The sequence below is a fragment of the Hypomesus nipponensis genome, chromosome 13, assembly GCF_054491055.1.
Source record: "Hypomesus nipponensis isolate SF chromosome 13, ASM5449105v1, whole genome shotgun sequence".
NCBI classification, from domain to species: Eukaryota; Metazoa; Chordata; class Actinopteri; order Osmeriformes; family Osmeridae; genus Hypomesus; species Hypomesus nipponensis.
Window position 1 is genome coordinate 17105001 of NC_140373.1, and position 12524 is coordinate 17117524.

Consider the following 12524-nt stretch of genomic DNA (forward strand, 5'->3'; position numbering starts at 1 on the left):
GAAGTACCACATCGTCCGCTTTACCCGCAGCGGAGGCAACGCCACCCTTCAGCTGGACGACCTGCCAGTCATCGAACGCTACCCCTCCGGTAGGCCGCGCCCCCGCACCCACCAACCAGCACTGCCCCCCGGGTCACCCAATCATAACACTGCCTGGGGCAAACCCACGCCCCCTGACTTCATGGTTTAGTCCATTCAAGGCTATTGTACTGTGCACATTAATGCCGATAACAACTTTATTACTTTCCTGTTGGTGATGTTGTTTCTGAAAACGTGTTTTATATTTTACATAAAGATAATGGATGGATGTTTTGATATTTTAATGTTTAAAATAACAAAATGAGCTTTTTGTTGATAACAGTAGCTTTTACTCCTATGAATGGTCATTATGTGTTATGTTAAATAGTGTAAAATGTACCTTATCTATGAAAATATTCAATTCAGGTAGAACTTGTTTTCTTATCATAAAAGACATTAATAACAGTTGGTGCATTGTGACAAACAGCAACTTAAAATCCTTACATATGCTGAGGAAATGTATAACTAAAATGAAAAAAAAAAAAATACCAAAGGAACAGGAATGTATTTGTTTGAACTTAGTCTTTGGTTTTGAAACATTTTATATCTGTTGTTTTACTATATTTTATCGTTAAAGTTGTAATTTAAGATATTTAGTTTTAACGTTTTTCGCTGATATGGGAAGCTAGACAGCTAGCAGGCAAAATGATAAACGCTTAGTTGGTTGAGAGGTGTGTGTGAGGGCTCTTATGTAACCTATGTCTCTAAACCCAGACAGTATATTCTGTGGCAGATTCACCCTGTGCTCTTGCAGATGTTAACCCCTGGAATGTCTCTTTAAATCAAAGCTAATGAACAGAGAGTAAAAGTCTGCTCACTTTCCGACAGTGTCAATAAAGCTGAGAAGGAATCGCTGCACCGAACGCCTTTGATACAGGTCCCAGGTCACAATCAGCTGACAATGGGCAGACAATTACTTTCTTTTCATTGCTGTTCTTGTTGTATCCAGCTCCTGTACCTCGTTTGGATGTGCGTAATTACTGTGTTTTCATCTCTAAATTAAAGGTAACAATGATAACGAGCGCCTGGCCATCGCCAGACAGCGAATCCCCTATCGGCTCGGTCGAGTAGTTGACGATTGGCTACTCGACAAAGGTAAAAACACTGATTAAAATTCATTAAAAGTTTCAGCTTAAAAACGTACAATTCTGAAGCAAGTTGATACCTGTGCACCATCAACTAACGTCTAAAATCCTAAATCCATAACTAAGTTTAAAACTTAGCAGCTATACCTGTAGAGTGTAATACTGAGTTTCTGCAGTGCCTGTGAAAGGTGATAGTAGTTTGATAATATGAGATTAAAGGGACAATGCACAGATAAATCTGAATAAATGAGAAACTAGTGAAAGTACTGATAAAAAATGGGCCCCATTAAGATTCTGTAATAAGTCATTTTCTCCAATGGTAAACTTTAAAGGATTCACCTAAAGAATTATGCCAAAGTAAAGTATTGTAATGCAAAGCACTGTATTATATGTAAATTTGACATTATTTAATAGAGTATGTTTGTTTTGAAACCAAGCAAAAGTTGACCTCTTTAAACTTTCACCAGAACTCCTTAAATAGACTGAGGTCTCTTGAGAAGAGTTGGGACCTGTGCATGTTTCCTGGGCTAATGTATAACTGCATCTGGACTCTGTGTGTGCCTGTGTCTTGCTCTTGTGAAACATGATGACTCACTCTCCAGTCATGTCCATGGCAGCCATCTTTCTTCCTCTTCTGCTCTTCCCCTCCTTCTCCCTCTTTGCTTCCTCACCTCTACCCCCCTCGCTCAGCACACCTCCACCTTGACTCCACCTTGACTTGTCCTTCAAAGCTTCTGTGTCTCATCCTCATCTCAGAGTTTGGGAGATGCTCCGTTGTGTAACACTCAAACGCTCTTTGCTGTGTGACTGCGTACGCTTGTGTGTCTTTGCTTGTGTGCTTGTGTGGGTGTGCGACTGGGTACGTGTGTGTGTGTGTGTGTGTGTGTCCAGGTCGTCAGCTGACCATCTTTAACAGCCAGACCACAGTGCAGGTGGGAGGGGGGGAGCGGAGCGTGGGCATGTTCCAGGGCCAGCTGTCGGGCCTCTACTACAACGGCCTGCGCATCCTCAACATGGCCGCAGAGGGACACCCCCACATCCGCGTGGACGGCAGCGCCCGATTGGTCGGAGACATGCCCTCCTCCTCCATCACCCCGCAGTCGAGCGCCGCCGCCGGCAACCGCTCGGACTCCGCCCCTTCCATCAGTGACATCACAACCACAACAGCAACCAACCGGAAGCAGGGCACGACCCTACAGGTGAGGGGAGGTGGAGAAGGATGACAGGATGGAGAAAAGCACCTGGTCACCAGCAGTATGACCTCACTATCGTCGGGCAGTCTGGGTGGTGGCATACTGATGGTTTATGCTGGAAGGGAAACTGCAGTATTGAACTCATTGGTCTAGTTTGAACTGAAAGGATGCCACATATCCTGCAAAATTACTAGTTCTAATGAGTGTGTTTGTGTGTGTCAGTATGCGTGTGTGTGTGAGAGTGTACTAAGGTGTGAGGGCTGCTCTGAATTTGGTGTTATGAAACACTATGTCTGCCGCACTGTGAAAAATATATATTTTCCAGTGATGGGAGTTGCCATGGAGATAGTGAAACTCTTCTATTCCTTCTCTCTTTCTCTCCGTCTTTCTCTCCGTCTTTCTCTCCGTCTTTCTCTCCGTCTTTCTCTCCGTCTTTCTCTCACTCTCTGTTTCTCTCTATTATCTTTCAGTTTCTCCATCTTTTTTTCTATCTTTCTGTTTCAGTGCTGAATAATTCCTCTGTGTATAACTCACCAGCTGTCTCAGACATAAATAATGGAATGCAGAGCTGTGAGCTAAGCCTCAAGCATCAATAATGGATGTGTGAGTTGGATGGCTGCAGGATTTGAGTGACAGTGTGTTTCTCAGCGTTTTCACACCAATGAAACCTGTGTGAGTGTGTGTGTGGTGTGCATTTGTGTGTCTTCTTTTTCTCTGAAACCTGTATATGTGTGTGTGTTTGTGAGCGTGTGTATGTGTGCATTTATGCGTGTGTGTGTGTGTAGTCCGGAGGCTATCTTCAGTGTTTGCTGCTGTATTTGGTATGCAGAGCAATGCAGAGGAGTCAATAACTTAGGATGGGAATCAGGTCAGACTGACGCTCAATGTGGTGCATCGTGTGTACGTTTTTGTGTCTGTGAGTGTGTGTGTGTGTTGTAAGATAATCTCAACCATCCACTAGGTTACCTAGCAACCAAGCTGTCCTCCAGTGCAAGTGCAAACACAGACTACCCACTCTCTCTCTCACTCACTGACAAACACACGCACACACACACACACAGGTGCATTGTGTCCAGCTCTAAGGATGAGTGTTTGGTTACTGAGTGTTGCATCATAAGAAGGAGCGGAGAAAGCCATCGTTTCACAAACCACAATCTTATTGGTTAAATCACCAAATCGATTAAGTGTCTGTGTTTGTCTCTCTATGTGTGTCTGTGTAGGTGTGTGTGTGTAGGTGTGTGTGTGTGTGTGTGTGTGTGTGTGTAGGTGTGTGTCTGCCTTCACTCTGGCCATAAATGGGCCAAGCAAAGCAAGTTTACCCTTGGGAGTCGTTCTGTGCCTCTATATTGGTGTGTGTGTGTGCGTGTGTGTGTGTGTGCGAGCTTGTGTTATAAATGTTTCCCCCTGCAGTCTTGAGGTTGGAGAGATTTTTTTATGAAGTCTAAGTTATGAATAATACATTATAGCCCAGAGAGGGTGTGTGTGTTTGTGTGTGCACAAACAAGATGTTGTGTTTTGCGATTTCTAATTTTTGATGCTAGATGAGTGAATGTGTGTTTGCTACTGAGTGTGTGAGTTTGATGATTATACAAGCTAAGGTAGAATGTTCTCACTCACCAAGTGATTGGATGTGTTCATCTGGTGAGCCACACAGATCTACACGCTGTCTTTAACATCCCTCTCTCTCTCTCGCTCTCTCTCTCTCTCTCTCTCTCTCTCTCTCTCTCTCTCTCTCTCTCTCTCTCTCTCTCTCTCTCTCTCTCTCTCTCCCTTCATCCTCTTATCTGTCTTCCCCTCCTTCTCTTCTTGTTCTTCCCCTCTTCTCTCAAGCCTCTCTCTGCCTCATTACCTTGACCGTCTATCACTCCCTCCCTTCCTCTCTTCCTCTCTCCCTCCCGCCCTCTTTCTCTCTCTCTCTCTCTCTCTCTCTTTCCCTCTCTTTCCCTCCCACCCTCTCTCTCTCTTTCCCTCCCGCCCTCTCTCTCTCTTTCCCTCCCGCCCTCTCTCTCTGTGAGTTGCAGTGATAGGCTGTGCCGTCAGGTTTGTGTGTGTGTGTGTGTGTGTGTGTGCGTATCAGAGCATCTGCAGAGTGGCTCTTCACTCATCGAGATCCTCGTCTCTGCACGCTAGCTCAGCCAGCTACAGACCGAGAGCGAGCGAGAGAGAGAACGAGAGCCTGTGTGTGTGTGTGTATGTGTGTATGTGAAGCATAGGCAGAAACAGACGAGCAGAGCATGAGTAGACTTGGGTAGGGAGGGAGAGAGAGATTCAGTGTGTGTCTGCATCTCCAGGACGGCCGGCAGTGTTTTCAGAGTGTGTGTGTGTCGAGGTGTGTGCCCCTATGTGTGAACTAGGCAGTCAGGGAGCCATGGATGCACGATGGCATTGTTCAGCTGCTCAGGTAGACATCTTTTTGATCTTTTATCATGCAGCCCTACCTCTCTGTATCTCTCTCTCTGTCTGTATCTCTGTCTGTCTGTCTCTCTCTCTCTCTCTCTGTCTTCTCATCTCTTTCTCAACCATAATATCCCTCTGTCTTTCTCTCTGTCTTGCTTTGTCTCTCCTTTTCTTTCTCTGGAGCTCTCAGTCCTGTGTGTCTGTATCTCTCTGTGTGATGCAGAGCTGCAGACTTTGTTGCCAGACAAAGACAAGCGAGGGATGGAGGGATGGAGTGACACGGGGGGGGGGGGGGGGGGGGGGGGGGAGGGGTTGTAGTAGGCGGGAAGCAAATCTGCATGCGTCTCCCTGAATGTAGGACTCATCGACAGCTTTCCTTTGATTGTAATGTCTAGCTGTGATTGACCTGCGGTGTGTTTCCACAGTCCGTGGTTGCGTTTGGAGCGCCGGGCAGCTGTAGAGAGGCACAAGCATGTTGACACCCCAAGTCAGCTGACAGGATGATGTCACAAACACCCGCTCATTTGGTCACATGTAGAATGGGGGGGAGGGTCTTCCATGATCAGCCGCGTACGAAAAGCAGCACGTGGATGTGTGTGTCGAGGCCTCATCCTCACCACTGCTCGTGTCTGTTTTCATCAGCCAGACTAGCCAGACTAACTGTATACCCAACCCGGGGCGGCAGAAGTAGGGATGAGATTAACAACCAGAGTGGCTTCTGACAGGGTGACTGTGTGATGTTGGCAAGAGGGGTAGAGAGGGATAAGATGATCAGTGATCAACTGGACCAGACCAAGACCACGCTGTCCAACAGGCCGGTCTATTGTCAGCTCAGAACTTCTGATTCTGGGAAGGAGAGAGAGAAAGAGGGATAGAAAGAGAGACCTAGGGAGAGAGAGAGAGAGAGAGAGAGAGACCTTGGAAGAGAGAGAGAAAGAGGGATGGAAAGAGAGACCTTGGAAGAGAGAGAGAAAGAGGGATAGAAAGAGAGAGCTAAGAAGAGAGAGAGAAGCAGGGATGGAAAGAGGGACAAATAGAAAGATGGGTTGATGAAAGAACCTTTTATGAGGCTGCTATCGAGTTTCTGTCCTAGTCCAGTTCTGGTGGTGGTTCGATTCGGGTGCTGTGTGTGTGAGCAGTGTTTTAGTGTCTCTTTATGGTGTGGGTTAGTTCTGACTACTGCACTGCATCACGCTGCCATGTTGATCGGCGCTGGCGCACAGTCAGGCTGGAACACACACTCATGTTTCAGTGATAATGAGTGTTGAGGCGGCGAGGTCTAACTCCGCCTCATGAATATGCGAGCCGCTATTACCGCTGTGTTAACTTAAGCCTCAGCCCTTTGAAGTCTCTCTGGTTTTTTACATCCCCGGCGTTCTCTTTCTCTTTCTTTTGTTCATTCTCTCCCACTCCACCTCTCTCGGTCTTTCTACCTCTCTTTTTTCTTGTACCCTCCTTTCTCCCTCTCTCTCTGTCTCTCTCTCTCTCTCTCACTCTCTCTCTCTTTCTCTCTCTCTCTCTCTCTCTCTCTCTCTCTCTCTCTCTCTCTCTCTCTCTCTCTCTCTCTCTCTCTCTCTCTCTCTCTCTCAGGCAGGAATGGTAAATCGATGCTCAGGTCCCTCAGAGACGAACACTCTGTACTTCGTCATTTTTAACGGCCTGAACTTAAGAGTTTCCATGGCAACAGAAGCAGGACTGGAGAGCAGAGAGAGAGAGGATGGAACTGCCATAGAGAGGGGGAAGGGGGGAGTAGGGGGATAAGGAGACATGGAGGAGGTGAAGAGGGAAGGATTACTGACATTAAGCCACTCAGCTGGAGAGGGGTTACACAAGAGGCTGCTAGCTACAGAATACAGAATAACCACACAGAGACCCTGACCAGACCAGGAGTCCATTACAACTTCAACGGTCTCATGGAATCCATGGAACACCATCAGCGTGTGGTAGAGCATTCTGGTGTTAGCAGGAAACGCAGAGACAGATAGTGTGACCAGAACAACAGAGGGAGGGGGAGGAGGAAGGAGGGGAACAAGAGAAGGAGGAGAAGAGGTGGAGAAAGATGAGCACGGCAGTTGGATCACAGTTGGGAGCCTTTTTCCTCCTCCTCTCTCTCTCTCTCTCTCTCTCTCTCTCTCTCTCTCTCTCTCTCTCTCTCTCTCTCTGTCTCTCTCTCTCTGTCTCTCTCTCTGTCTATCTCTCTCTATCTCTCTCTATCTCTCTCTCTCTTGTCTTCTCCATGGTTTGGCACGAGTCCAGTCCCTGTGTGGAGTGGCAGAGAAGCGGTGTGTGAGAACAGGGATGGAGGGAGTGTGTTACAGGACAGGAAGTGTGTGTTCACGCGTGTAGAGGAATCTGTCTTTGATCTGATGCTGTGGGAAACATGCCATACTACTAAATGCTGTAAGGACACACTGCCAGATCAGACGGTGTGTGTGTGTGTGTGTGTGTGAGTGTGTGTTCGATTGGTGACCCCTCTCCATGTTCCTCTGCAGTCGACAGATGACCTGCTGGTGGCATCAGCGGAGTGTCCCAGCGATGACGAGGACATCGACCTCTGTGACCCCAGCTCAGGTTGGTACTCTCCTCCTCACTCCTCTCCTCCCCTTTCTTTCTTTCTTTTATTTCTTTCTCTCTGTGTCTCCGTCTCTCTCTCTGTCTCTCTGTCTCTCTCTTTCTCTCTCTGTATATCACTCTCTGTGTATCTCTCTCTGTGTATCTCTCTCTGTCTCTGTGTCTCTCTCTCTCTGTGTCTCTGTCTCACTCTCTTTCTCTCTCACTCTCTCTCCGTATCTCTCTCTCTCACTCTCTCTCTCCGTATCTCTCTCTCTCACTCTCTCTCTCTGTATCTCTCTCTGTGTCTCTCTGTCTCTCTCTCTGTCTCTCTCTCTCTCTGTCTCTCTGTCTGTCTGTCTCTCTCTCTCTCTCTCTCTCTCTCTCTCTCTCTCTCTCTCTCTCTCTCTCTGTCTCTCTCTTACTCTTTGTCTCTCTCTGCCTCTCTGTGTGTCTCTCTCTGTCTCTGTCTCTCTATCTCTCTGTCTCTCTGTGTCTTTCTCTCTCTGTCTATCTCTCTCTTTCTCTTTGTCTCTCCCTGTCTCTCTGTGTCTCTCTCTCTCTGTGTCTCTCTCTCTCTCTCTGTCTCTCTCTCTCTCTCTCTGTCTCTCTCTCTCTCTGTCTCTCTGTCTGTCTGTCTCTCTCTCTCTCTCTCTCTCTCTCTCTCTCTCTCTCTCTCTCTCTGTCTCTCTCTTACTCTTTGTCTCTCTCTGTCTCTCTGTGTGTCTCTCTCTGTCTCTGTCTCTCTATCTCTCTGTCTCTCTGTGTCTTTCTCTCTCTGTCTCTCTGTCTCTCTCTCTCTGTCTCTCTCTCTCTGTCTCTCTCTCACTCTCTGTCTAACTCTCCCCCCAGCTCGCCCGCCTCTCCCGGAGGTGAAGCCCTTCCCGGGGACGTCTGACGTGGTGCGTGAGAGCAGCAGCACCACAGGCATGGTGGTGGGCATCGTGGCAGCGGCCGCCCTCTGCATCCTCATCCTGCTCTACGCCATGTACAAGTACCGCAACCGCGACGAGGGCTCCTACCACGTGGACGAGAGCCGCAACTACATCAGCAACTCTGCCACGCAGCCCAACGGCAGCGCCAAGGACAAGCCTCTGGGCATCGCCAAGATCTCCAAGAACAAGAAGAACAAGGACAAGGAGTACTACGTCTGAGATGGCGCTCACACGCACACACACACACACACACACACACGTGCGCTCAAACACTTCTATATTATGTGCTATATATACAAACATAGACATATATATTCAGATGCTCGACAAGGTACACGTTCTAATGTTTTGACGGTTTGACTCTGGCAGTACACAAGCACACAGACTCAAGCACAAACACGCATACATACATGCCACTCAAGCACAAACGGACTTACACACATGGCATTTGAGCAGAACCACACATGCAGAGACAGGCCACAGGGCAGGGACCCGAGTTGTACAGTATTAACTCATGAACAGAGTCTCTGTGAGAGACACACACGCACGCACACGAGACCCAGTCACCCACAAGCTGGATCCCAGACAACCCAGTCACACAAGACTTGCAGACCAGGACACTAGCACAGGAACAAACCCCTCCTTCTCTGAACTCGGAGAGATTGAGGAGGACTTAAACTGATGCAAGCTGCAGTGTACTGTGGGAAGAACTGACCGTGGGTTTGAACTGCAAACTCACTCCCAGCCAAAGGGATGAATCTTCCGCCTCTCTCTCACCCCCCCCCAAATGGGGCTTCTTGTATAGGGACCCGACAGGGTTACAGGACAAGAAGTCAGGGTGGACATGGTTGATGACTGAATGGAACAGTTGGCAGAGGTCTGGAGTGCTTCGTGTTGGACGTGTTGCTTGTGGTGCCTGGACATTCTGGGCACCATGAAGACCGACTGGATGGAGACCAGAGACACTTCCACCAGGAGAGGAACAGAGAGATCAGAAGCTACCTACAGACACCAGCCACACCAAGGCTGCTGTGTCACACAAACACACACACACACACATACACACCACAGATACATAAACAAGTGTACACACAGACATTGAACACGGAGCCCCTTCCAATCTTAATAGCTGACATCTTGAAAGACGGCAAATACGAAACACAGTGCTGAGGATGACGGTGGTGATGAGCAACAGATAGGAAGGGAAAAGACATGGCGGTGATGACGGGGATGTTGTTGAAGGTGAACATGAGAAACCTTTGGGCCGTTGGGACAGTTTGGGGCGGGGTGGGGGTGGGAGGGACTACTTGCACGTGAATTATCTTACTCCATGTGATTTCTACAGAGTTGAAGCTTCAGGAGTTATGCCCCACACCGCGCCCCCACGCCGCACTGCCCCTCCCCCGGCCTCTGGCTGCAGGACGCAGTCGACACACCTGCTCAGCGTTCAGAACACAGCCCATCCTCCTTTCACCACCCCGAGGAAGGCGCATGACTCTGTCTCTCTGAGCTGTGTGCGTGCGCGCGTGTGTGTGTGTGCGTGTGTGTGTGTGTGTGTGTGTGTGTGTGTGTGTGTGTGTGTGAGAGGGGAGGTGGTGTGTGTGTGAGAAGGGAGGTGGTGTGTGTGTGCAAGGGTGCGGTAAGGTGTGTGTGAGGGGGGAGGTGGTGTGTGTGTGTGGGCTGGAGGTTTTGTGTGTGAGAGGGGAGGTGGTGTGTGTGTGCAGGGGTGTGGTGAGGTGTGTAACCCCGGTATATTGACTGGATGTAAGTTCCTGCCACAGGCCCAGCCCTGTTTTTGTAGCCTGTCCTATAGACCACGCCCACTATACCCGCTCTAATGACTTTTTCTAGCAAAGAAAATGACAAAAAATAATCAAAAAACCAGAAAAACTAAATGTTATCATGTGTTGCGATAGAGATAGAAACCCTTCATGATGCCATTGGCCACGAGAACACTGAGTTGCTTTCTTCCATTGGCTCTCCCTCTCGCTGAATTCTGTCTTGGACACTATTGGTTGACTGAAGGTTTCATGTGACCAATCCCTGACGTGATGCGGGTGAGGGGCAGGCTGTTGCCCAGAGTGGCAGGTCTCTGGACCAGTAACAGCTCCCTGGCTCACCCAGCTTCCTCTGACCGGTATTGCCAGCCAATCACATGCATGGGAATCAACTGGAGGCATCAAGAGAGAAGAAAAACATTTATTGAATCAAAAAATATGGAACTGAGCTGATATTCCCCCTTTCCTACACATCCCCCCCCCCTCTCTCTCTCTCTCTCTCTCTCTCTCTCTCTCTCTGTCTCTCTCTCTCTCTATCTCTCTCAACCTCTTCTCCATTGGTTCTTTTCTTCTGTTCCCATTGTTTTCTATCTATGTCCTCATCTGTGGTTCTCTCTCTCTCCACCCTTCTCTCTCTCCAGCCCTTTCTGTTTCCTGTCTCCTTTTGTGTTGCTCTGAAGTCAAGGAGGTCTGGAAAACATTGGGACTCGTCATGTAGGTGGTCATTTACTGTTTTTATTTTCTATATGTACAATTTTTCTACAGTATTTTACTTTTATTTTTATTGTTACACTTCTTTGATGAACATAAAGTGGAAATTTATTATGAAAAATAGTTTTGAAGATCTAATGAGTAAATAAAATATTACCCAAGTGAAATAACCTTGAGAGAGTTGTTTGTCTCTCTCTCTCTCCCTCTCTCTCTCTCTCTCTCTTTCTCTCTCTCTCCCTCTCTCTCTCTCCCTCTCTCTCTCTGTAATGTTGGTACCAATGCACACGATACAGGAGTATTCATACATAGCACACGTTCCCCCTGACACAGGTGAAGCGGGCTCACACACACACACCCCTACTGATGACATGTTCACATGGCCACACGGGAAACATGTTTTTGTAATGTCACAGTTGCACATTCAAATGAATTGTTGTGCAACAGTTTTAGAAAGACAAGTTTGAAGCTTTGAGAAGGTGGGGATGTGAGCAAAGGAATGCATTTTAAGTAAATCCACAAGGCTTTTCAGTATATCCACGAGGAATTTCAGCATATCAGGAATGCATTTCAGTATATCTGGAAAACCGTTCAAAGAGGATGGATGGAATGGAAAATGGAAACCCCCTGGTATGTCCCCCTCACCCCACCCTATCTGTCCCCAGCAAACACTGTTACTGCTGCCGTAGAACAAACAAGGAATGTGCTTACTGTTCCTTGCTGAACAGACAACCTTTATAAATCTGCCCTCTTTGTTGTCCTTGATCACACACAAAATCACAGTTACGCACGCACACACAGGTCCAGATGGAACACCTATATTTAGCCCTCTAAGTTTTTCATATACAGTTAATTAGAAACAAGATGCCAGCTCCCACTTTGAATCGGAAAGTGTAAACATACACGATGATAATCTCTGTCTTCCTCCTGAGTCTTGTGAAAAACACAGTTCCAGAGTCTTATCTCCTCCCCTCCACCATGCTCTGCTCCATCTCTCCAGACACCTGTGCTGGTTTGGCCTTTTAGGGCACATGTGCTTGCCTGTGTGTGTGTGTTTGTCTGTGTCTGTGTGTGTGTGTGTGTGTGGTTAGCACTGTGGGAGAGTGTGTGAGGTCCTATTTAGAACTCAAGGCTGTTCTTCTGTTCCAGCCAAAGAATAAATCACTGCAGCCTCCTCCTTACAGAGTTCCCACAGTACACACACACACACACATACACACACACAAGGTACACTCACTCACACACCCACACATTCACGCACACCCACGCGCACACACACTTTGACTCAAACTTTCACACACACACACACACCCCCACACATACACACTCGCAAACACTCACACACGCACACACACGCACACTCAGGCACACTCAGACACACACCACATAGTACACATCAACACACACACGGATAGATTCAAAGTTTTGTAAAAGTGTGCATGTGCAGATTTGTGTTATTGTGACTTGTTTCTGTTGAGGGTAGTATTAGGGAACATAATGTCCCTACTATGCTGAAATATCATTCAGACAGAAACATGAGAACAAGACTAAACACCCAACGTAGGCTTGAGCAGGCTGTTATCAGGACACCAGCTCTCTCACAATTCACCAGCAGCAGGTCACTGTTACAGGACTACATTTCCCCTAACCCTCACACAACCTCACTTATAAAGGACTACATTTCCCGTAACCCTCACACAACCTCACTGGTGAAGGACTACATTTTCCCCGGCCCTCACACAACTTCACTTGTAAAGGATTACATTCCCGTAACCCTCACACAACCGCACTGGTGAAGGA

At 47.8% G+C, this 12524-nt stretch overlaps 1 protein-coding gene across 1 annotated transcript in view; it reads left to right on the top strand.

Annotated features, from left to right (window-relative positions):
- The window catches only part of nrxn1a (neurexin 1a), a 57291-nt gene extending 46400 nt beyond the window's left edge, over window positions 1-10891 (top strand). The window contains exons 19-24 of the mRNA XM_084670053.1: window positions 1-89; window positions 1084-1173; window positions 2055-2362; window positions 7246-7324; window positions 8156-9480; window positions 10658-10891. The exon at window positions 1-89 is cut by the window's left edge and continues 83 nt beyond it. Of these exons, the coding sequence (XP_084526179.1) occupies window positions 1-89; window positions 1084-1173; window positions 2055-2362; window positions 7246-7324; window positions 8156-8457 (868 nt within the window). The 3' untranslated portion in view covers window positions 8458-9480; window positions 10658-10891. The remainder of the gene's footprint in view (window positions 90-1083; window positions 1174-2054; window positions 2363-7245; window positions 7325-8155; window positions 9481-10657) is intronic.
- The last annotated feature ends 1633 nt before the right edge of the window (window positions 10892-12524 follow it).